General features: G+C 36.4%; 4 protein-coding genes across 5 annotated transcripts; 2 read left to right on the top strand and 2 right to left on the bottom strand.

Annotated features, from left to right (window-relative positions):
- Positions 1 to 134: 134 nt before the first annotated feature.
- LOC105957417 (uncharacterized) lies at positions 135 to 1,194 on the top strand. Its single transcript, XM_012981338.2, has 2 exons — positions 135 to 818; positions 914 to 1,194. The coding sequence occupies exon 1, from the start codon at positions 307 to 309 to the stop codon at positions 790 to 792; it is 486 nt and encodes a 161-aa protein (XP_012836792.2). The 5' UTR covers positions 135 to 306; the 3' UTR covers positions 793 to 818; positions 914 to 1,194.
- Positions 1,195 to 1,542: 348 nt separating this feature from the next.
- Positions 1,543 to 10,945, bottom strand: ATG2 (autophagy 2). Its single transcript, XM_012981496.2, has 15 exons — positions 10,319 to 10,945; positions 8,887 to 9,938; positions 8,365 to 8,513; positions 8,101 to 8,282; positions 4,826 to 7,960; positions 4,629 to 4,741; positions 4,179 to 4,386; positions 3,758 to 3,871; positions 3,321 to 3,428; positions 3,100 to 3,232; positions 2,689 to 2,891; positions 2,262 to 2,458; positions 2,090 to 2,165; positions 1,923 to 2,002; positions 1,543 to 1,723 (listed from the first exon to the last, which is right to left on the bottom strand). The coding sequence occupies exons 1-13, from the start codon at positions 10,520 to 10,522 to the stop codon at positions 2,090 to 2,092; spliced, it is 5,874 nt and encodes a 1,957-aa protein (XP_012836950.2). The 5' UTR covers positions 10,523 to 10,945; the 3' UTR covers positions 1,543 to 1,723; positions 1,923 to 2,002.
- Positions 10,946 to 13,202: 2,257 nt separating this feature from the next.
- Positions 13,203 to 18,620, bottom strand: LOC105957418 (autophagy-related protein 2-like). Its single transcript, XM_088814851.1, has 6 exons — positions 18,615 to 18,620; positions 18,474 to 18,560; positions 17,862 to 17,924; positions 15,730 to 17,166; positions 15,022 to 15,245; positions 13,203 to 14,206 (listed from the first exon to the last, which is right to left on the bottom strand). Exons 1-4 carry the CDS (start codon positions 18,618 to 18,620, stop codon positions 16,303 to 16,305), a joined length of 1,020 nt encoding a protein of 339 aa, XP_088670977.1. The 3' UTR covers positions 13,203 to 14,206; positions 15,022 to 15,245; positions 15,730 to 16,302.
- Positions 18,621 to 19,173: 553 nt separating this feature from the next.
- Positions 19,174 to 25,636, top strand: LOC105957566 (ARP protein (REF)). 2 transcript variants are annotated; one of them, XM_012981497.2, is made up of 17 exons: positions 19,174 to 19,637; positions 19,741 to 19,922; positions 20,061 to 20,166; positions 20,314 to 20,390; positions 21,169 to 21,256; positions 22,039 to 22,228; positions 22,854 to 22,980; positions 23,228 to 23,308; positions 23,592 to 23,693; positions 23,806 to 23,901; positions 24,098 to 24,172; positions 24,348 to 24,467; positions 24,657 to 24,785; positions 24,947 to 25,024; positions 25,159 to 25,245; positions 25,332 to 25,418; positions 25,500 to 25,636. In XM_012981497.2, the coding sequence occupies exons 1-17, from the start codon at positions 19,409 to 19,411 to the stop codon at positions 25,548 to 25,550; spliced, it is 1,905 nt and encodes a 634-aa protein (XP_012836951.2). In that variant the 5' UTR covers positions 19,174 to 19,408; the 3' UTR covers positions 25,551 to 25,636. The 2 variants fall into 2 exon arrangements, 1 of the variants encoding a protein (XP_012836951.2); XR_016033529.1 differs by having other exon boundaries at positions 19,186 to 19,637; positions 24,884 to 25,024.
- The last annotated feature ends 4 nt before the right edge of the window (positions 25,637 to 25,640 follow it).

Genomic DNA, 25,640 nt, shown 5'->3' with positions numbered 1-25,640 from the left:
AATTGTTTATATGCATTTATGTGAATTGGCATATTATAAACAACATATATATATATATATATATATATATATATATATATATATATATATATATATATATATATATATATATATATATATATATATATGTGTGTGTGTGTGTGTGTATAAATTAAAAAAAATAAACAAAATCCTAGAATGCACATGAAATCACCACTCTCCTATATAAGGGGTTCTCACATTATTGCATGTGAACAACAACCAACACTAAACCAAAACCATTAAAGAAAATCACCACTGTTCTTAAGTTAATTTCTGCTTCAAATTATGGCATGCGTAAACATGTTCAACAATGAACAACACCAAGGCCTCTACAACAACAACAACAACAACACCATGGGTCCAAGAATCTCGTTCTCGAACGATTTTGCCGATTCCCAACAGCCCAGTACGAAGCTCGAAAACAGCTACAGGGAAGCCCCCGTTTCTTCGGATTTCGCGTTTTCCGTACCTAACTACAGCATGATCTCTGCTGACGAGGTTTTCTTCAAGGGCAAAATGGTCCCATCCAAAGATAATAACAATTGCGCGAAAACCACTACTCTTAGGGATGAGCTTCTCGGAGGTAGTGACGACGATTATGATGACGTGTCGTCCAGGTTGGTGGCGAAAGGTAGTTGCCGGTGGAGAGAGAGATTAGGGTTGAAGAGATCTTCGCATGTTGTCGTAGCTAAGAAATCCGATAAGAGTATTAGCGATGGATCTAACTTGAAAAGTATCGACGAAATGAAGATTTCCGAGAATGCTTATTGAGGATGATGTTCATGTCACCTTTAAAGGTATGTCTTTACTATCGAAAATAATATTTTTTTTATTTTTTTATTTTTTAATTAGATTTAAAGTTTTAGTGTTGATTTGATTTTTATTTTTGCAGGGACTTTTCTGCTAATGTCGAGAGAAATTAGTGCAGCAAGATTTGGATTAGTATAGAGATTTTGTTGATTTTGATCACTTGTTATTTTCCCTTAATTGTTTTTTTTTTATTATTTTTATTTTTGTACAAAGGTTTGGAGTTGGGCTTCTAATGATGATGTAATAATTTGCAAGTGTAATAGAATTCTTCTGATTAAGTGTTATTTGTTCGTTCCTTTGGAAATGAATCTTGCTATCCATGTTGGGGTTGGGGAAAGTTCATTTGTTTCAATTTGCACTTTACCCCCTAGACTAAATACTTTTTACGTGAACTCATTAAATTGTGGCACGATATCTTAAATTTACCAATTCCATTCGATACTCTGCCGAAATCACTTGCATGTGTGTGGCATGCGGGTTTTTTAAGGATAGAAACGTCATTTCATTCAAAATATTACGCCACAGAATTGAACGGAATAGATAAATTTAAGGCACCGTGCCACTATTTAACGAGTTTAGGGGGTAACGTGCAAAATGCATGATAGTTTGGGGGGCAAAGTGCTATTAACCCTTTAATTTATCAGTTGGAATATGAGTGTATATAACTACAACAATTCAGCATTAAATATTGAATCAGAGCAAAACCAAATGTACCACAATCATAATTACATTTCAATCAGGTTTAATTACAAGGCAGCTGGGATTGATTTCTTTAAAACACACCATCAGATTAATCACACATTTACATATCTACAGAATCTGATTTCTGACAACAAAAAAAAAAATGCCTTTAGTTGACTCCTATCTGTACATCATATATACATCTGTACACCTGTAAACAATATGTATATATATATATCCATGTAAGTTAATAAATTCACCAAAAATGTAATTAAACATGCCATTCTGTCCCAGAATAAATCTAAATGACACTTGCACAAAAACAGATTTAAAATATGTTATAAACCAGTCATGAGATTAGCTTGTATATTCGAGAAGAGCTCGAAGTCACAAAAGTGCAAGAACTCTACCTAAAAATATGCTTTCTTTTTTAGCTGTGGGGTTTTCGTCTTTGATACGACTGTGATCTTATTTTTGCCGTTGCCAATAACTGCGACAACCGGAAAAAATTGAAAATCGATATCAACCATAACAGGTGAAGTAATGAAACTGTAAATCTATTTCTTTTGTGCCATACCTACTGCCTCGATTCCCGAGGTGGAGTTCTGCCTGAGTATTTTTCCATGGACTCTCTTTTATGCTCAGGGTCAAGACTGCAATTTAAAATAAATAAATAATTAAGTTGCTACGATATGGCTCCATGCATGGCAAATATTAAGAAGGATAACTGGAGGGATCGTATAGTACACCTGTTTCTGACCCCAAGAAGAGCACAATGCATTGCACCTGCAGCAGCAGTAGCAGGTGCTATAGCTGCTGCTGGAGTAGACCGGAAAACAGTTGCCATAGTGGACCCCACCCCAGCACCACGTTGGAATTTTTTGAAAGGCGTTTGTACCAAAGCAGAAGCCGATTTTCCCAGGCCATCACTAATGCTCTGGCAAGCCTGCCGACAGAAAATTAAGACAAAATTGTAATTTTATTTATTACCCGTTTACAAATGGATTATATGATTCTTTCGAACTCTTTTGAACTATGGAAAAACTACTATACTACAGCAATTCCTTCCAAGCTAACGGCATGAGTATATTGCAGAAATTAATAATTTGAAAAATAAAGAAAGATAGCACCAAAGTGGACAACGAAGAGTTCAAAACGAGTTGGGACTATATTAACCTGTTGAAATCCCTGTTGAGCATCATTGGGTTGATTTGATCTCAAATTGGTAGCCATACTGCTCTCTACTGGCCACGGTACAGAAGGTGGAATACTGGCGAGGATATATTCTGCTTGAAGGAGGATGTTATGAGCTCCCGCAGCCAAATGTACTCCTAGCCCAATGGCTTCAAGCGAAATGCTTCTAAGAAATGTAAAAGTGCCTATAATAACAGTACATTTACAGTGTTAAATTTATTCTTGAAAGAGCAAGTTTAAGACACGGATGTCTATAAGTGTTGGTTAGGAATCGAAAATAGTTACACGCTCCGAATTTTAAGTGGTCTGGAACTTAGGTAGAATAAAAGTTATATCACTAAAATATGACTTGCACACTAAAATATATGAGTTATATCGCTTGGAATAGTTTACCTCTTTGCATTCCTTTGAGTAATCTATGATCTTCTCTATAGCTCTTCATAGGCAGAGACACCAGCTTTGCAGCTCCAGAACCAACAGCAACCAGTGATTTAATTGGAGGAAGGCCTCTCAACAGCTTATGAATCTATTGGAAAAATGCAGTTTGTCAAGTCTCGTGCATTCAAGAATACGAGAATTCATAAGAGAAGAAACCCGACCAAATTTAACTAAACCTGATTTTGAGAAATGTCTTCCAACCACTCCCCTAATATCGTTTCACAAACACTGCTCCAACCATAGAGACCAACTCCTTGCACATGTTTCAGTTGCAATTCCACACCCTACATCAGAAGTCATTAGAGATGGATTTAAACAGTAAAACGATTTTTTGCTGTATGGGGTCAAATAGCTCTCCTGCACATTAAATTTTTATTTTGAAAAAATCAGCACATCCAGTTTCTTCATCACTTTCGTTAGTCAATGAGTTCATATGGCCGATAATGATTCATATGATACACAGGAGGAAGCTCAATAAGAGTAAAAGTTACTCAAAAACCAGGTCAGTGCATCCTGCCTCCTTTATTAAGTTTATTTACCCAATCATAGGTCTTGCATCGAGTTAGACAAAAGGTTTGAAAATCAGACAAGCCAACATAGATCAGAAAATTACCTTCCAAGGAACAAGGTTAACAAGTTCAACATATTTGCCACCCCTTAGAGCAGTCAAGTCAACACGGCAAGGACTGTAATCAACTCGAATCAGCATCGGCCATATATCAAATTTCTGTACAAAAGCAAAGAAAAAAAGATCGGCGAAACATGGTTAAGTAGCCACACTGCGATCGGTTAAGCTAAGGGCGACATCGTAACTCGTATGCCAAAGTGCTACGGTGATATTGGAACTTCCAAGTAAAAAAAAAAATCTCAAAGCAGCAGCAATATGAGTAGAACACAGATGATAAATTGTCGATGCTGATTAAGATAAAGCTGGCTATCTTCCACACGAAATATACACACTTAATCGAGTGATCGTATAGTCAAGTAATGAAACTTTAAACTAGGTCCATTCATAAAAATACGCTCAAAATTACCTGGAAGTAAGGAAGAAATGCCTCCTCGCTGATGCCAAGACCATGTTGATTGTCACTCTTCTGAAATGGCTCTCCGGATTTACTTAAACCCGCATCAGTACTGGGGGAGGAATCAGCTGATGAATTTTTTCCTCCAAAGAAGCTGATGAGAAAGTCAAGTTGTCTCTGGTGAAGATGCAAACGGATTGGAAGTAAAGCGATACGTAACCTGGAAAGTGAAAAAAATAAGAATAAGCACCAAATGTTCATTGTACTATCGTCAATATAGGGAGAGGTTCAGACGAAATGATGGAGAGAATTTAGAGATTGACAAAATTTTAGACTTCTGATGACAATGATACGACAAGCTAAAGAAATATTAAATTAAATTAACATATGAAAAAAAACAGAAGAAACTTCTCTAACAGACACAAAATGGTTAAAGAAGAAAAGGTAAAAGGAAAAGCATACCGATTTTCTTCTATACGAATTGAAGGGTCTGGTCTGAAAGCTTCTAAATTTAGCTTCACTGCTTTCGAAGAGGACTTTCTTGGATGCTTTCTCGATTCGTAATACCCCAGAACCTTACAGTCAAAGAAAAATTTAAGTTAGGGTACGGTGCTATAAAAATCAACAAGCAGACTGAAGTTCAGAAAGTTGAGCTATACCAGCTTCCATGGCGCATCATCACTTCTATCATTGAGGCAGAAATCCTGAATGGTGAGAGAAAGACTAGATGCAGATATTTCGCCATCAGGGTAAACATCGTAGTCAAACTCTATACCAGATAATGCGAGCTCAAAACAATCAGTCGCATCCCTTGCAGAAGCCGTTACAGAAGCCTGAGAAGTATTCTGAGAGTTCGGCCAGTCAGAACCGCCATACATTCTCCAAATGACACTCATATTCTTAAGAAGTATGCGACCTTCAGCCTTCCCACAATCAACATGTCCAGAATCACTTGTAGAAGCTTCTAACTCTACAGGTGTTAGCACAGTAGCCTGCTCCACTTTTGAAGCATGATTCTCTAATATTCTTAATGGCGTATCTGCATACCATCCACCATTCCCTTTCCGAGTCTCACCGACAACACCAGTCTTGCAACGAAGAGTATCGGATGACCGGCTTCCCATAGAAAGTTCTGAGAGAGGGCGTAGATCTGACAGGAAATATTCTTCTATAATATCGGGGATGCTTTCTTCTGATGATGAAGCCCCACTAGCTGCAAGAGAAGTACCACTGACCGAAGCACAAAGATGAGACTCGAAGATTTTACCTTGACCATCAGACTTCCCATCCAACTGAAAGACATCTTCACGTATTTCATCCATCCAATTGCCTACCTTAGATTTCTTATCTAGACCAGAAGACTTTGTCCGAGAAACTGAAGAGGAAAGCTCGCCACACACTGTCCTCTCGTCACCGATCTCGTGCACCTGCTGCACATTATTCCACCTATTCTCTAAGTGCTCAACATAATCTTGCATATCAGGTGCAAACTGCTTTTGGAGTTGAGCAGCCAATTTAATAAATCCTAATGTTGTGTCATGGCACGTATTTAACGTGATGTGTGACTCTGTACATTCTAATTCCCACGAATGTCCATTCTCACAGTTAGTCCTAAAAACTGCTTCCATAAGTGCCTCTTGTGCAACTTTCACATAACCAATCTTACTTAGATGTTCTGCACTGTAAGAATGGCCAGCTAATTGAGATTCCGACATCGGACATATAAGCAAACCTAGATCATGAAGCCTAATTTTGTATTCCTCTTCAGTGCAATCAACCACAGTTTTACTTGAAAGTTTCAAGGAAGAAGCAGCCAACAGACAAGCAACATAGAACTCATCATTAGATTCGTTGGCATTCAAATGAGAAGATTTGAAATCTAGACCTTGATTCGCCATTGATTTTTCAATGTATGGCTCATAACTTAAGCCTACATCCACCAAATTAAGAATGAAAGAAGATCCACTCTTGTTGCCCTGACTATTATCACCTGATTGCTCGACTTCAGAAGATGGTAGACTGAAAAAGGAAATTATTGTTGTGAACCAATCCAGGCAACCCCCAATTGCAACAATAGTGGCACATCTGACAGTAATTGAAGTAAAACTACAATTGCTCTCTGGATCCAAGAAGTTTATGATGTCAGAGCCCGAATGCCTAGAAGATAAGACGTTTGAACCTTCTCCATCACCACGACCCATTGTGGAGTCACTGCATGATATCAGCAGAAACTTCCGATGCAGATCTTTAGTATTTGAACCCCATAAACTCCCCTGACGATGGGCCAACCACAGGAAACTGGCGCTCTTTATTCCACCAATATCAGATACGGAAAGTAACTCAAACTTCTCGATTTGTAGAGTTAGTCTAGACCAGGATCCAGGAAGTTCCGAGTGTATAGAGCATTTAACATCCCCTAATGGCTCAATGGCAATTGAAACTGTTACAGAATCGCATTCTACTAGAAATGATTTTTGCAATGTGGACTGCACTTCCCTGGTTCTCACTGGTTTAGAAATGACGCATGAGAAATGCTCAAACGTCTGATTTAGGAGGCCACATAGGTTCTCATACTGAGTTTTGTGCAGATTTATTCTGACAGGTGGTAATTGCACATGCAAGAAAAATGCAGAGCTTGATAATATCTCTTGTCGAGTACGACTCTTGAAGTCTTTGCTGTCTTTAATAGTTGTTACTGAGGCAAACTCACAACCTTTTCTAACAACATTATCTTCACTCCTTCCATTCTCTGAAGACGCCAAAAGCTTGGCTTTCCTTGCAATCGAAGGGCCAGTAGCCGGACCTTCCTGCCAATATATAGAAACGAGAGACAGATGACCACTTTTATTCACAGCAGATATAATCTTCTCAACAGAAAAGCTAGCCCCCTTCCTGTTGTCGGTTTCACTTCCTACAGCCATCTCTGTAATGGCCGAGCTGATGGAAAAGAGATAAAAGTCACCGAAGTTCAAACTGACGGAGCATGATACAGTGTGTCTCTTATTGGAACCAGCAACAGGTGTCGGCTTAGCAGATCGAATAGCTTTTCCCCCAATTGTTTGGGAAACAATATCAAAAGCGATAAACTGGTCGCAAGAAGAGTAGCTCCTAAGATCTTTATGTTCCTTTTGAGGGAAACACAGTATTATCCTAGCATTTGGCAGGAAAATGCTACTCTCCAGGATTCTTTTGGTTGATGCATTGGTGGATGGTGCATCTGACATTTTTCCTTGATCGCTCCGAGTTGAAAAGTCATATTCTTTTGATTCTGACTGCGGTACAGTACCAGCCCCCGTTTCAATACAATTTTCCAAATCTTCTAGAAATCGAAGTGTCATCATAATTAGATCAAAGTTTATCCAGCAAACAAAAGGGGGTAGCTCTAAGGAAAAAGATGTTGATGCCATTAGTGAGCCACCACAAGAACCCGACTTTACCCTGACATGGCACTGACAGACACCTGAGGTCCTGAGCAAAGTTACACTGGCATCTTTGCCACAAATATCTTTTCCGTTTGTCATGTGACAACATCCATTGATATCCTGCGTGCTCAGAGATATATCAATAGAATAATCACCCCGGTGGTTAATTCCAGTTTCTTTGTTGGAATCTTGAAAAGTCAGAAGAGCACCTTGCACACCATCTTGCAATTTCTGAATCAAGGCAATCTCACTTTCAGAATTGTCATGACACCCGTGCACTTCATAATCTACCAAGTCTTTTATGGAACGTAAGTGATCAACTAGTTGAATATGTTGTACAATCACTTCAACACTCATTTCTTGAGGACGTACCTGTGGACCTTGCAATATTGTTATGTTAATGGAATGAATTATTACATAAATCAAGTAAAATTGAATTAGAATTACTAAGTAAAGACAGCATCACCATGTTCTTATCCAAGAAACAACAAGAGAATTCCAGATATATTTACCTGCAGTGTAAGATACAAGTCAATAAACTGTGCACACACACTATGAATAGGGAAATCAATATTGCCGTTATCATCCTTCATTTTTGGAAGGTGTTTCTGATCTTCTTCATCCATGAATGACAAAAGGAGAGATACTTTTGCTATGGATGCATTAAAGTTTGTTTCAACATGCTGCTGCCGCTCTGCAACCAGGTGAAGAGAAAGTAATATTAGTTTCAGAGATAATAAAAAACTGAATGAATGGTTAAGCAGTAAAGCACATACCAGAAGGGACATGTAAAGATCCAGAGGCAAGATTGGATGCTGCAGTTATTGCACTAAACACAGAGCAAGTCCAATTCCACATGCCACTATTCCCCAAAGCTGACTGTGAATTTCTTAGTCCATCAAAGCACTCAAAAAATTGGTCCACGCTGCCAAGCAATCATTGATAGAACAACAGGAAGTACTTTAGAACAGTTTCAAGCAAGCCAATTTAGATTAAGAAACTTAGCAGAATTTTTTCACTATCCACAAAAAACAGAAGAATAATGTGCTTTTGAGCAATCAGAACTATCTGCTAACAAAGGGGTGAAAGAATTATGGACCAAGAAGTAAAGATTGATCAATGAATTGCATCGTTCCAACAGGTAACCATGATTGCAACTATAAGATGGGGTTGAAGTAAGAGGTTACTATCTAAATACCAACTGATTAAATTTAGCTATGATCATATATATACAAAAATAAACTTATGGACATTATAATGTTCTTAGGAAAAAAAAAACAGCAATTATAAATACCAACCTTTCCCCAAAATCTGGTTCTTCTTCATATTTCTCTTTCTGGCTCTTACTAACCCAATCAGATATAAGATGCGATTCTGATAGCAAAATATGTCCAGGTTCTTTCTCCATGAAGTAGCTATTGGTAAAGCCTTCATTACCAAATATCCCCTTGTCAGGATTACGCATGAAAGAGCTTGTACCTGACAAACTACCTGATGGATCATAATCACCGGGTTCCTTAGTCTCATCGCCTATATCTTTATATAGATCCCACATGAAGATTAAGCATCTGATGGTGCTAGGTTGAAGTCTTAGTTCAAGAGGCTCAATATAAAGATCTGCCTCCACTTTGCGGATGTCTAGTGAACCATTTTTCCAAGGTAAACTTAACTTAAGACTCCCCGAAAAGCCTCCCTTTTCTCCAGAAATTATCGTAGTCATATTACCAGATGAACAGTATCCTGAAAACCAGTTGCCAGTAGTTGTTTCAGGGGAAAATTCAGGTGGTAATTGATGTTCAAGACCATCCACATTAACTAATTCAAGTACGGCTCCGTGAAATTTTACAAAGTTTGTCAATCGACTTAAACCGAGAAAATTATGAGGCGCAGTGGAATTGCCAGGAGAAGCATCTTCAGAAATATGTGTTCCACATTCTACTTCACTAATTCGAAGAACCAGAATTCTGTCCAACCCATTTTTACTTCCTTTTTCCGAAAGCGGATCAAATGCCACTATTAGTTTCTTAACTTTCACATGAAAGCTAGTCAGTAACCACTTCACCATTTTGGCAACGGTTTTTACTCCTTCATGAACATCAACAGAAGCACTTGCCACCCCACTGTTGAGAGCCTCGTTGTCTAGCTTTCTGGAAAAATGGCTGGAAGCACTGTTTTCATTTTTACTCTGACGGCAATCTTCAAATTCATCTCGAGAAACTTTCCCTCTTCTAGGAGCAAGAATGAGCTCAAGTTCATCCACCTCAATTCGACAACCACCATCCTTCCAGGGCATAGTTACCATTAACGATCCAACAGATCCCTCTTTCACTAAAACTGCTGCATTTCCTAGCTGAAAAAATAATTGAATTAACAAAAAGCAGTAATAACTATTCGAATTACTAGCACTACACTCCCCCTTCCCCGACCAACCTTCCCCTCCAAAACAGAAATATATAATACTATTTAAAAAGACTTCACCTATTAATTCCAAATTAATTGCTTACCCCTGAATTCACTTGTTCAAACAATTAAGAATCACCAGACTCAAAATTGTTCTTTGTTAAATTTACCAGCTAAGTAACCAATTCAAGAATTAACCATATTCCACTCAACTAACTAGACAATATACCAAAAAAAAAAAGCAGAAGCCTTACAGAAACAGAAAAAGAAATGGTATATAATCGGAAAAAAAAAATAGGGGGAAAAAGCATCAGCAAAACTATGCCTTACCTTCTCGTTTATGTAATCAACATTAAGCGCAAGATCAGAGAGCTGAATTGTGCCTGCACCAAGCTGAACATCGAGCTGATTAAGATCAATATCTCCCAGTATAAACTTCCCCAATTTCTTCTTCAGCAGAAATTTACAAACACGCTTTACAGCCCACCGCGAGAACATCGCCTCAGCGGATTTCGAGAAACTCCAGGAAAACATTATTCCTTATGTATATAACCTATATATACACACACACACACACACAAAATATTTGAATTTTATTTTTTCGGTACTCTTTTTCCCCCAATTTTAGGGTTTCCGAATCCGGTTTTGATGGAGGCACGAACCTCCATCCAATCGAAACTCAGTAGATTGAAATACAAAAGGAGATTGATAATGATTGTATCTCTCTCTCTCTCTCTCTCTCTCCTTTTGTATATGTGTTTTTGTAAAAGAGGGGTTTATTAGATTGGGGAGATGTTCATGTTTAGAAGACTTCTGTTTGTTTTTGGGAGAGTCGTGTTTGGATAGGCAATCAATCGTGTTCTGTTCCGTGATTAATGATTAGGAATTGAGATCATTCTTTTGTTGGATTGTAATTTATTAATTGGGATTGTGATATGATTGAAATCAGGAGGGATTAATTAATATTTGGAGTATTGAATTTTTTTATTATTATTGTTGACAAGGTTTTTTTGGCGCTAAATGTACTTCGTGCTAGCTGGTTTGCACCTTGGATTTGGGAGAATAGAATACTTTTTTGGTGGTTGATTAATTATGGTTCAACTTGCTTAAGGGACATGGGGCCCACCTTTATGAGATGACTCGTAGTAGCATAGATACGGAAATGGTGATATGGGAAACTGGAGAAACGGACACGTGAAAACGGCATGTCTCAAGAATGAAAATACAGAAACTTGTGGAAATGTGTAAATACTAAAAGTGTAAGGAGTATATTTATAAATATGTTATATAAAATCTTTTTATGTATATATAAATTAATTTAATCTGTTTCCATACAAGTATATTGAAAATAAATGTTAAATCAACTATCAATTTGCAATTAATTATTAAACCATGTAAATGATTAAGGAAGTAATAAAACATTTGAAAAATCGCTATCGTACGTATTTTTATCTTTTCAAAATTTGCAAAATGACACACAAAGTGTCCGACAGGTGTTCTCGAGTGTCGGACATGAAACATGTTTGAAACATAGATACGTTAAGAATTTGAAGTTAATGTGGTACATAGCTCGTACCCGTTATTGTAAATTCGAATAAAAAATTCATTAAAGGAAAAACATAATTGTGTTAAATGAAAAAACTAATTGCATCCAACCAAAATGAACACTTATTACTGTAATGGGCCGATGATGTTAGCCCAATTGTACATCACAATTTATCATTGCAACATAATTTATTTTAACTGAAATGATTTACGCGGCAGCAAAATTACGAATGTCGTTCACAATAGTCTTTTCTTTCTCTCTCTAAAAATCCTCAATTCCACCCAAACCCCAAAATCCCCAAAAGCCCCAAAATTCACAAAAACCCTCAACCTCTCTCACAAATCCTCCAAAATCAGAAAATTTCTTCAATTTGAAAGGTAATTAATCATCTAAAATAGTTATATATATTGAATTTGTGGTTAATCATGTGAAAATCCCCTGAAAATCGCGATTTATGGCTATTTTTAGTGTTGGATTTTCGAATTTTCCACGCCCAAAATGGGTGTGGGAAAGCAGTTTCCACGCCTGATTTAGGCGTGGAAACAGCTTTCTCACGCCCATTTTGGGCGTGGAAAATTAATTCGGGCGTCCGGTCTAGACGTTGGTTCTGGACCGGTCGTCCGGTTCAATTTTTTTTTTTGCCCAGTATAATTGAAGTGAATAATTATATTTAAATAAGTATAAATTTATAAACATGCTGTAGTTTAGTTGGTTAGGCCTTTTGTCTAACAAACAATAGGCCCGTGTTCGAGTCCTTGATGCAACGCGTATTTATTAATTTTTTGCCAGTATAATGAAATAAATAAGAATTTGTAATCAAAACGGCAGTAGCCTACTTGGTTACGCAAGCAGGCGTTTACATTGCAACAACCCGGGTTCGATTCCTTGTTGCATCACAAATTTTTTTTTTTTTAAATTAAAACACAGTCAGCACTCGCACCCAAACCGGGCGCGGAAAGCTGTGTCGCGCGCCCAAACCGGGCGCGGGAAGTACTTTTCCGCGCCCAAACCGGGCGTGAATCGAGATTTTTTGCGCCCAGTTTGGGCGTGAAACGTATTTTTCGGCGTCCAAATTGGTCGTGAGTCTCGTTTTCGCGATTTAAAGAACAAAAACGAACAAATTTTACCTCATTGGATTCCGTATCTCGATCCTCATTCGATGCACTCATTTTTTTTTGCAAATGGCTACAATAACATGAGTTTTGGAATGATTTCTAATATAAAAGCTAAAATTGTAGAGAGAGAAAGAAAGATAGAGAGTGGATTTTTTAAAACGACATTCGTAATTTTGCTACCGCGAATATCACCTCCCTTTATTTTAATTAAGAATATACCTACCTATACTTATACTGACATTTATATTTATATTTTTTATTTGGAGAAAGAGAGGAATTTTAATTTTGAAGAGAAATATAGGGAATTATAAAAAAGTTTTTTTTTTTTGAAGTTTAACAAAAAAATTGAAATTCGTCATTTGCTAATGGGCCACACGATATTCGACGAAAATAGCGATTTTCCCCAGTAAATCCAATTCTACTTATAATAACGAGTGTTCGAGGCACATTTTCGCACAGTTTTTACCAACAATATGTTGCATTTTGCAACCCAAAAAAAAAATACAGAGTCACGTTCGATTTCTTCACATGTTAAATTCGCTGCCATCAAGTATAAGCAACATGAATAAGAACTTCACATACAAGGGCAAAATAATATTACAACGATTTAAGTTTATATACACCAGCGGACGAACGAATCAAGTGCTACATCGTACATACAAAGTATCTTACAAGACAAAAAAATTGAAATTACAAGACGAACAGTTTCTTTTCCGTTTATATCAAATTAAATTTTACACAATAAAAGATGACGACGAAAAAAATAAACACTAGGGAAGCAAAAGCGCTCCTCTTTCTAGCACTGCGCTTTTCACGGTTTTCAACAGCCAGCTGGACCTGCAAAGCCTTAATCCGCGTCAACAACAAACCATCACCTGTATCCTCCTCATCAGTCATACCTTTAAATAAGTCCCACATGAAGACGAAGCATCTAACGGCACTAGGTGAAAGACTTAGTTCGTGAGGCTCAATGTAAGCATCTGCCTCCAATTTCCCAATGTCTAGTGAATCAATTTTCCGAGGTAAGATTAACTTAAAATTCCCCAAAACACCCCCTCCGTTTTGTCCGGAAACTATCCTAGTCATGTTACCGGTCGTTGCTCCAGGTGAAAATGCAGGTCGTAATTGATGATTAAGACCATCCACGTTAAGTACTTGAAGCACTACTCCCTCGTAGTTTACGACGGTGGAAATGCTAGAATCAGAAATACGTGCTTCGCATTTTGCTTCACTAATCTGGAAAACCGAAATTCTGCCCGTCGATGCTGTGTTACCTTTTTCTTCTTCAAGAAGTGGATCAAATGCAACTGTTAGATTCCTAACTTTCACGTCATAGCTAGACCCTATCCTCTGCACCATTGTGTCAATGGTTTTATCAACTCCATCGCCGACATCAGCATCAAGTTTGTCTGGTGAAAGAATCTTCACCCTTCGAGGAGCAAGGACGAGATCGATTCCATCCACCTCGATTCGACAATTACCACGGTCCTTCCAAGGGAAAGTTATCTTTATTGATTGAATAGATCCTTCTTTCAATAAAATTGACGTTTTTCCTAGCTGAAAAAAAGTAATTGAATTATTAGTAAAAAAAAAAGAAGGCAGTAGAATTAATTTCGGATTATTAGTACTTTGATCCCCATCCCCATCCTCATCAAGCTTCACCTCCAAAGCAGGAATATATAAATTGGGGTAAATTACGAACATCCTTTGGGATAAGACTAAATTACGAAATAACCTCTTTTGTTTGCGAGATTGCATTTACCCCATTTGATATAATAGTCCATCAAAGTTGTTTTCAGAGTCGATAAAAAATGTGTAAATTGTCTATAAGACCACAAGGACCAACTTATTAATGAATTTGTGCAACTAAAAGGCCAGACAAGGATCTGTCTTACCTAAAAGTCCATCAATAACTAAAATGTACTCGAACTCTATTGTTACTCCAATTCCGTCTATCAAACCTTAATTTAAATAATATAATAAAATAAGTCAACGCTGTTCACCGGCGGTGAATGGCGATCGACGGTGGTCAACGGCCATGAATTGGGCGTGTTTAAAGGATTAAGAGTAATTTTGTCATAAAATACTTAGTTAGTAACTTGTGCGAATATAGTTATGAACTCTAATGGACTTCTCTGTAAACCTTAAAAATGGTTAAATTGGTTGTCGTGGGGGTTTTAAATCAAAAATATTCCTTGAAAATCCATTTTATCCCAACAAAATTTAATCGTCTATAAGTCACGAGCTATGATCTCTCAACAAAAACAGGCATCATATAATCTCACACAAACACTTACAGAAACAAAGAAAAACTGATCTAACGATCAAACAATTAAGAAGGGAGAAACAAAAAAGTAGGCCTTATTTATTACCTTATCGTTTATGCAATCAACATTTAGATGAAGATTGGAGAGCGTAATCATGCCATCAAAAAACTGGAAATCAAGTTGTTTACGGTCAATATCTCCCAGTATAAACTTACTCAGTGCATCCTTCAGCCAATATCTACCAACAGCATTTACAGTCCCTTCTACAGTATGTTCTATAGTCCGTTTCATAGCCCACCTCGTCAACACCGACCGCACCAACACCAACCCTACCAACATGATCATTATTTGGAAGTAAAAAGGAAAAACAAATTAAAAGTTATAGTAGAAAGAAAATATGTGAATGAAGGAAACCTCTTACAACATTCATGCATTCATATACAGTATAGATATACATATATATAGTTGGGATGCATCTAGCTTGTTTTGTGCTCATTGACTATGATTTCAATATTGTGCTTATTGAGTACTTTTATTATTATTATTATTATTATTAATTTTACTAGCAACTCCATTGACTTATTAATAATAATAAGACCAAGACCGTGTCTGTTTTATATTTATTTAGTTTAGTTAAAAAACGACACTTTTTAAAAAAAAATAAAAACAAACTGTTCATTCTCAGCTCCAACATGATCTTGTTTATCATTTATAGAAAATTTGCACCGTCAAGACCATTCTTAATTCACATTACATAGAATGATCATTTGCATTACTTTATTTTTTTCGTTGTATTTAAATAATAGAACTTACTTGTTCATGCTTAATTATCCCATATTGTCTTCCAATCGGGTCAGTTACCTGAATCCGATCGAGGCAGCTCTGAGTTTCTTTAATTTCACAAAATCTGGAAGATGTTTGATCTCCCCAATGAATGGCATCTTTATTGTATTCAGCCATGCCGAAACAAGACAAATATCCTCTTCGGCCTTTTTTATTTACTCGAAACTTCTATCTTTTTCATTTGTGTTCTCAATATGTATAGATGAGTTGATAGTAGAGCTTTCTTCATACACCGGTGAACTGCCATTAAGGAGATTAGTGAAACTCCCGTAATAAGTTGAATCCATCTACAAAAAAAACAGTACGAGATGATTATAAAAAAAAAAAAACAATGAAACCAAACCTTCAAGTGCTTCATATTAATTATGACAACAAAGGTTCAACCTTTCAACCTTTCTAACATTTCAACAATATATGTTACATATTCAATCCAGATACAATGCAAAATACTATTACAACGATCACGACACTTGCGAACGAAGGTGCGTAATACAAATACTCACGCCACGGAATAACTTAGAAAACAGTAAATTTCAAATTACACTAGTAACATTTTTTATTTATTTTTTCTGTTGATGTCAAATTCCATACAAATTCACATACTAGAATGATTATGAACAAAACAAACAATAGGGAAACAACAACATTGCTCATCTTTCTAGCACGAAGTTTTTCACCCATTTCAACATCCAACAGGACTTGCAGCGCGTTAAACTTTTCCAATAAACCAGTACTCGTGCCCCTGGGCATATCATTAAATAGGGCCCCCATGAAGATGAAGCATCTGATGGTGCTAGGTTGAAGCCTTAGTTCATGAGGCTCAACGTAAAAATCCACCTCCACTTTGCCAATGTCCAGCGAACCATTTTTCCAAGGTAAACTTAGCCTAAAATTCCCCAAAATACCCCCTCCGTTTTTTCCCGAAATTATCCTAGTCATGTTACCAGTAGTTCTTTCAGGTCGTAATTGATGATCAAGAACATCCACATTAAGTACTTCAAGCACTACTTCCTCGTATTTTACAACTGTGGAAATGCAAGAAGAAGCGTTATTGGAAATACGTGTTTCGCATTCAACTTCACTACTCTGGAAAACCAAAATTCTGCCCAATGCTTTTTTGCCTTGTTCTTCTTCCAGAAGTGGATCAAATGCCACTTTTAGTTTCTTAACTTTCACATCATAGCTAATCCCTATCCACTTCACCATTCTGCCAATAGTGTTGTTGAATCCATCATCGACATCAAAATCAACATCAAGTTCGTCTGGAGAAATAATCATTACCCTTCGAGGAGCAAGAACAAGCTCGAGTCCATCCACCTCAATTCGACAACTACCAGCATTCCTCCACGACAAGATTACTCTTAACAATCCAACAGATCCCTCTTTCAATAAAACTGTTGTTCCTAGCTGAAAAGGTACAGTTAAACCTCTATAAATTAATACAGGACTAACAAGATTCTATTAATTTAGCGAAATATTGAATTATCGAACTAATAATTTAGTACATTTTTACCGAGTCGGAACCAGAAAAAAATATTTTTACCGAGCAGGTTATTAATTTATCGAGGTTCTACTGTAATTGAATTAGTAAATAGCAGTATAAATTACAAAAAACCTTTCAGGTAAGACCAAATTACAAAATAACCTTTCTTGTTTGCATGATTAAATTTACGCTTCCTTGAATTAATAGTCCGTCAAATAATTTAACGGACTAAAAAAATGTCTATATTGCCGATTGTTCAATTTATTTTTCTATGGAAATCGTGACAGATCTAAATTGCACCTACAAAAACACCAAATACTGTAATTACAAAATTTATGTTATGCACTTATGTTATTATTTCTAGAGAAAATAAACAGATTTTGTCCGCAGAAATCCAATTTCTCCCAAAAAAAAATTCAGCTAAATACCTATTTTACCAACTAAATACATAACTCAGGCTTAACCATATTCCACTCTATCGACTAGGCATCATATAACCTTACAGAAGACTTATAGAAACATAAAGAAACTGGTCTACGAAGAAACAAGTAAGATCTCAAAATAAAAAAAAAAATCTCACTTTACAGCGTTAAATTAAAAAAAAAAAGGTGGGCCTTACCTTCTCGTTTATGTAATCAACATTTAGTTTAAGATCGGAGAGCAGAATTGTGACAGCACAGAGCTGAACATCAAATTCAATCTTGTTAAAATCAAAAAATTTCCTCAATATCTTCTTCAACAGAAATTTATGAAAACCTACTATAGTCAGAGTTGTAGCCAACAACAGTATTATAGCCCACAAGTACAACATCAACATATTATTTGAAAATAAAAAAGTTATAATAGAAAGAAAATATGAATGAAGGAAAACCTCTTATCGTATTCATACTTGCATATATAGTATAGATATAGATATAGATATATGGATGTCGATATGCATCTAGGCAGTTTTGTGCTCGTTGACTCTGATTTCAATACTGTGCTTATTGAGCAATTGCATCATGGTCAAGTTATGAAAAAATGTCGACTTTTACACATATTTAATTTAATACTGCAAACATCTTGTGTACGTTGATGTTTTTTGACAAAATTTCACGCGTTTTGATCAAAAGCAAGCTCCAATAGCTGTTTATAATTTAACACACTTGATTAATTAAATGGTGAAATCAAATGCTGTGCCGAAAAGTATAAAAAAAAAAATTAAAAAATAAATAAAAATCAATGAGAATACCTGTACAGATTCCAATATCCAAGCCTGAAGCCCCAATTTTCCTGAAAATAGAACCAACAACAGATAAATTATTTTTTTCTGCAAAACCTGAAAAGTAGATTGAGTCGAACAAACAAACATAAAATAAGGAAATGGACGAACCTCCATTTTATTGAATCACGCCACCACCTCTGTCGCCGTCGCGCCGCCGCCGTATGGTAGTGGAGTAAAAGCTTTCTGCCTTCTTCTCCGTTCATCTCGAGCAGCAAACAAAATCGTTGTGTGAAACGGCGGCGAAGTAGTTTATGGTGGTGGTGGTGGTGGTGGAGTTTAGGGCGGTGATTGGGAAGAGATGAGGGGTGGGCCCGCGGTTGGAATTCGTTATTTACTAATGGGCCACACGAAAATAAAGCCATATATCTTTAGCCCAATTAAAATCTCTTATTTAAATTCTATTATTATATAGAATTCACACATAAAATCTCATATTTAATAGAATTAAATCACAGGGAGAAATGTGCTACTAAATTAATTAAGTAATAGCATTTGTTAACGAACTTTAATTTTTGTAGCGATTTTGAATTAGTACAAATCTTATAAACCCAACATTGTTATTAGCCTATACTATTTAGCCGGTAGAAGCTTATATTAGTAATCGAACTAGCAGGATAAAACATTATGTTAATTTGTATATATAACTAATTTTTAAATCAAAATATCCAAACTTAAAAACAAATAAAATAAAATATTACCCGCGGCGCGATTTTCAAGAAGGGTAAGGCTAACCGACGCATGAGTTGGAACACCAAATTGGAAATCCCCTGTACACTTTCCATATATATATGTAGATGGGTTGATGTGTATTTACATTCGAGAGTACTGTTACGTAATTATCTATGCATCGGAGTCAACACTGAAAACGACAATAATCAAACCCTCCCCGTCGAACACCGCATATGGAGCTTAAGCCCGGCCTCTCCGCTCTCGTCACCGGCGGCGCCTCCGGCATCGGCCGAGCACTGGCGTTGGCCCTAGCGCAGAAAGGATTCTTCGTCACTATCGTCGATTTTTCTGAAGAAAGGGGGAAACAAGTTGCGTCGCTAGCTGAAAAGGAACTCTCCAAGTTTCACGGCGGACTTGGATTTCCGCCCGTTCGATTTATCAAATGCGACGTTACTGAATCTAGTAAGTGTGATTGATTGATTGATTGATTGATTGATTGATTGATGTTCGTATTTTCGCACTTGATTTGTTTTAATGGAATTAATGTGTTTGGTTTTATGTTCAGATGAACTTGCTGCGGCTTTTAAGAAGCATGTTGAGACTTACGGAGGATTGGATGTCTGTATTAACTGTGCGGGGATTGCTACTCCGATTCCGTTTTACAAGGATCAGACTGATGGCTCTAAATCCTGGAGACGCGCTGTTGATATCAATTTCGTTGCGGTTATTGATTCCACTCGCCTCGCGGTAATGAATTCGAATATTGGTTGTTTTATTTCGTCCAAATTTTCAGAACTGTGAAATTGAAATTGCGGGTAATGAATGTGGTTGATTTTCAGATTTTCTGCTGTGGTTCAATGTACTAATTTTTGGTTTGGTGCACAGATTCGAGCAATGCAAGTAGCTAAAAAGCCTGGTGTGATTATTAATGTCGGCTCTGCTGCCGGGTTGTATCCAATGATTGCTGATCCTATTTACTCTGGCTCCAAAGGTTTGTTGCTCTTTGTATTTGTGTATACTCAGATTTATATTTCTTTGTAATTTTATATGTATAAAGATATTTGATATGCTTATTTTTCATGTAAGTTTTTTCTAGTGTCTATATTACTTCTCTCCATCTCTATCCTCATTTTTACAGGGGGAGTAGTTCTATTTACCAGAGCAATGTCTATTTACAAGCGTCAAGGAATCCGTGTTAATGTACTTTGCCCTGAGGTCAGCTACATTTTTTTTTAGTATTCTTCCTCACGAAAACATATCACCAACTTTGGACGCTTAATAAATTCTTGCTTATCAGCTTATGTATTACTGGATTGAAACTGTTTACCCACCTTGTTTTGCATTTTTCAAGTTGAAATTAATATTCAATAAAGAAAAATTAATCAATGTATACACCCTTGGGCTTATGAAAATTGCTGGAAATCCATTTGTAAAAAACACACTTGAACTGTTCTTGCTCTAACCAGACAGTCACTTAGATCTAAACCTTGTGAAGGATCATGTCATCTCGTTTCCAGTATCTGGAACCGCAAGACTTTTTTATCCACTATTCCTGCTAGAAAAGAACCAGATACATATAGGTAAATTATGTAGCTGACGAAGAACAAAAAGTACAGAGTAGTCGAAGTCAAAAGACATGCCAGATACTGCTTCAAATTCTTCAAATTTTGATGTTACTGCTCACACAGAGCTTCTAGAGCAAAATGAACTTTGGGCATGACTTAAGGACTCCAGGTGTAACATTATATGGTCTTTCTTTGAGAGGTTTTGATCTTTTCCAGAACTCGTATTACTTGCATAAGATGGCTTATAGAATGGGTGAACTTTGATGTGGTGGTTGCTTCCTTTTCCCATTCTATTCTTCAAGAAACAGGACATACTGGGTAATTTGAAATATAATATACTGATATTCAGCTCATCCTACCGAGAAGTTATATAACTGATAACTGTTTTCTAAGACTGTACATTATATAGCTTCCAACTACTTCTGCAGTTTGTTGAAACCGACTTGGCCTCCAAGATGGACTCTAAGTTTATTGATATGATGGGCGGCTTCATGCCCATGGAAATGGTTGTGAAAGGTAAATATTGTTCCAACTAATATTTTGTCTTTCTTATCTTGGATTGACTTCATTTTCCTTATGTCATCTTAAATTTATATTATTGAGGAATGAGCTTGCAATTAACTCTCTTCTTTCTTCTCTCATCTTTACAATCATGATCAGATTGTACCTCAACTAGAACTGTTTGTCCTATTTGGAGTAACTTTAGCATGAAAAAAAAGGAACAATGTTAAGTGCCTGATTACACTTCTTCTGTTTGCCTCTATCTACTTAAAGGTTTACTGCTGCTCCATATAACGCTAATGCATGATTTCTGAAACCACCTAGAATTAGTTATAATATTAGTTCATGGTTTGTTTAAAGGGAAAGGAGGAGATCAGAATATATAATACTATTTTACCAACTCTGTGCTTACTTTCAAATTATGATACTTAAATGTTGCTTAAGACGTATTGGTTTCTTTGAAATCTTCCTTTTTTATATGATTTTGCCAGCAATTATGATTGTTTACTTCAGATGGCTAGCTTAGACAAAATTGTGTTGATTGCGTGGTTTCATCCCTCATCATGTGAGTGAGAGTTTTCATTGGGAATGCAGATAACTTTCTAGGATTATTTTCTCATTATCCTCAACACTCTTATAGATGTGGCCAACATTAACTCAGTCCTGAGCAGTGGGTCATTACAGAACAAACATGTGATTTAGAATAGTCTACATTTTGTCAGCTTGTTGGAAGAATTTTATGCTCTTCGTTTAATAAGTCGCGTTGTATGTTGACATTTTCATTCCTAACTGTGTAGGTGCCTTTGAACTTATTAGCAATGAAAGTAAAGCTGGGTCTTGCTTGTGGATATCTAACAGAAGAGGAATGGAGTATTGGCCAACTTCTTTAGAAGAAGAAAAATATCGTGTATTCCCCAAGACTTCGATAAGAAAATCTGCAGATGTCATCCCAGTGAATATTCAGATCCCCTCAAGTTTTGAGAAAATGTAAGTGAATATACATTAGTATGGCCTCATGAAAGGCTCGAATTAACACTCTGTTTTCTCGGAATTATACTCACTCTGTAAATCATTAACAGTTATGTAATTGCTGTGCAAATCATCTTTACCGATCTTGAATTTTTAGGAATTGTGAATTAAGTAAACAAACTATGAAAACCTTAGTATTGAATTATGTAGCCAATGTGAGTATAATTGCTGCCACATTTTCTCCTCAGTCGTTTTGAATCATCCAAATAGAAATTTCATCAAGAACAATAATAAATATTTCTAACTGTAATGAACTTTTCGATTGTAGAGAGGAGTAGTTTATGACTCTATAAACATTATTAAATGGAATGAACTGTTCGATTTTTTGCTTAGATTTTGCTTCAGAAAGTTTTTCCTCGACCAAAACTCTGTTTTCTTGGACATGACCCCTGATTTTCTGTATTAGTTTGTTATCAGAACCTGCACCTGGTTTTTGCTTGTTATTTCTATTCCAGGTTTCGGAGGTGAATCTGCATTCATACTTCATATTTATTAGTTTCCAGTTCGCCTGCTTTTCTTTCCAGGCTATTTATATGAACTTTTTATCCTGACATTTGTTTTTTTTTTTTATGTTGTCATCTAGTGTTGTCCACACTCTAAGTCACAACTTCCGTAATGCGACAAGTGTAGTACAGGCGTCACTGAGATTGCCACTTAAACCAGATTATGTTCTTTTGAAAATCATATATGCTGGCGTTAATGCTAGTGATGTAAGTTCGTTGCACTTATCACTATCATTATAGTTATTCTATTTGATCTTGGTTTTGATTGGATTATGTAACAGTTGTAGAATACATTCATCTTTCGTACCACTTATTCTTTTACGAGCATCTTCAAATTTAGTCACATATCTTGATTATCTTATTTATTTGATTAAAAGTAAATTTTGGTTGTGTTCAGGACTATACATTTCTTTTAAGCTTGACATCTTTATTAATGAACTTCATTTCTTAACAGGTTAATTTTAGCTCTGGAAGGTACTTTAGTGGTGGCAGCAAAGACACTGCTTCTCTCCTTCCATTTGATGCTGGCTTCGAGGTAAGGAAAAATGCTAAGTTTCTTATTATATTGATAGATAATTGCCGAAACTCAAGGGAGAACAACTAAGCTTTAAGTCAGATCTTTCAGTTGTCCTGCTTTACTTTTCTTTCAAATTGTCGGATGATACTAGGGTGGTCTCCATACCTCCATATTTGCATAATTGCATTACTTGTGTGCATGTTATTTTGTGAAGTCAATTAGCAATTGCAAAAGAAAAGTTGTTCTGTAAAAAAGTAAGTCCCATAATTGCATTACTTGTGTGCGTGATCTCTTTCTGTAGGCTGTGGGTATAATTGCTGCTGTAGGTGATTCAGTTAAACGCTTAAAAGTTGGCACTCCAGCTGCAATCATGACATTTGGAAGTTATGCTGAATTCACAATGGTAAAACTTTGTCTGGCTTTGAAACTTGAAAATCTTTACCTTTGCCTTTTCTATTAGAATATTTTCGTTTGTTTCAGTTACACTTACAAGCATATGCTTCTGTGAATTTTAGGTACCCTCAAAACACATCCTTCCAGTGGCGAGACCAGATCCAGAAGTCGTTGCTATGCTCACTTCTGGTCTAACAGCATCTATTGCTTTAGAGAAGGTATTTCTTGACTGCTGGTTGAGATACATTTTTTCTCAGTTTTTTGCTTTTTCTTTTCGATATCCAACTTAAAACATTGTCTTGAAAGCGGATCTGGTAGTAGATCAATTCTTTTTATTTACAGGATTCCTTATTCAAATGCATTTAACTTGTTGAATGATTTGTTAATGCCGTCTTCCATATATTAATATCGCAGGCAGCACAAATGGACTCGGGGAAAACAGTCCTTGTCACTGCCGCTGCAGGCGGAACAGGACAATTTGCTGTCCAGGTATACTAATGAAGATGCAAGATATATCAAGTCTTCCTAGTTGTAGTCTGTGCTTTTTTTGGTTATTTTTTTGTATATCCAATCGAAGCTTCCATACCTAGCCTCTCTATCATGTTGTAGCATTTGTATCAATTTACTCTGTTAATTTAAAAAACAATGAACTGCTTTAGCGCAGCTGGCAAAATTTGCTGGAAATAAGGTTATTGCAACCTGTGGAGGAAAAGACAAAGCCAAGCTTTTGAAAGATTTAGGAGTGGATCGTGTTATCGACTATAAAACCGAAAATATCAAAACTGTAAGTCTCTTGATCTTTTTTTCCCTGATAAATTTTATAATGCATAAAAGTAGCTAAGTGATGGGAGAGTGTGTCGGCATAATCTTAATAGACTCTGGACCTAAATTTAATCCCGATTTTCTCTGGACTCCGAAGCAGAAATATGAGACGGAAGTGTTGAATCGTAACGTTTATTTCTTCTGTTCCCAGGTTCTAAAGAATGAGTTTCCTAAAGGTGTTGATATTGTATACGAGTCCGTTGGTGGTGACATGTTCAATCTATGTCTGAACGCTTTGGCAAACTATGGACGCCTTGTTGTGATTGGAATGATTTCTCAGGTTTGGGATTTTGATTCAAACACATTAAAATATTAAATGCCTTTTGCCATCCAATATGTGTTTATTGTACACGGATCATAAGATTAATTCACCGACAGATCAGAGCAAGAAATCTCTCTCTTACTCTTGAAGTCATTGCATTGACATAAATATATTTGTAGTATCAAGGAGAAGAAGGGTGGAAGCCACAGAATTATACCGGATTATGTGAAAAGATTCTCGCCAAAAGCCAGACTGTGGTGAGTTATATCTGCATATTGGTTGACTTTGGTAGTTTTCTGAATTCAATCCGGGAATTGTTTTGGCTTTTGTTCGAATAAAGTGGTATTTTCATTCAATTTTTCTCTTAACGGTGATTCCAAATTGTGTTCAGGCTGGTTTTTTCTTAGTACAATATGCTAACCTTTGGCAAGAACATCTAGATAAGCTAGTAGATCTACAATCCTCGGGGAAGCTCAAGGTAAAAATATAAGCTTCACACGTTTTAATGCCAATAATTTCTCGGTTTTATCGTGACTGAATCTTCTTCGTTTATATGTTTGACAGGTTTCTCTAGACCCGAAACAGTTCTTGGGCGTTCGTTCTGTTGCCGATGCAGTTGACCATCTTCATTCTGGTCAAAGTGTTGGCAAGGTAAGTTTCATATCCTTGAAAACAGTTTAGTTTTTTTGTTCCATTTTCAAGAAAAAGGTAAAAATAATTAGTTTGTTGCAGGTTGTTGTTTGCATTGATCCAAGTTTCAGCCCTCGTCCGGCTAAATTGTGAAGGTCATATTAATTAATTGGCAAGTATTTAATTAGCTATTTTCTCATGCAAATAAAATGAATAAAATAATGTGGCTTGATTTCACACACG

The sequence above is a fragment of the Erythranthe guttata genome, chromosome 2 (assembly GCF_056151865.1).
Source record: "Erythranthe guttata isolate IM_541 chromosome 2, IM_541, whole genome shotgun sequence".
Classification (NCBI taxonomy): domain Eukaryota; kingdom Viridiplantae; phylum Streptophyta; class Magnoliopsida; order Lamiales; family Phrymaceae; genus Erythranthe; species Erythranthe guttata.
The sequence above is the reverse complement of the archived record's forward strand: the minus strand, read 5'-3'. Positions and strand labels throughout refer to the sequence as shown.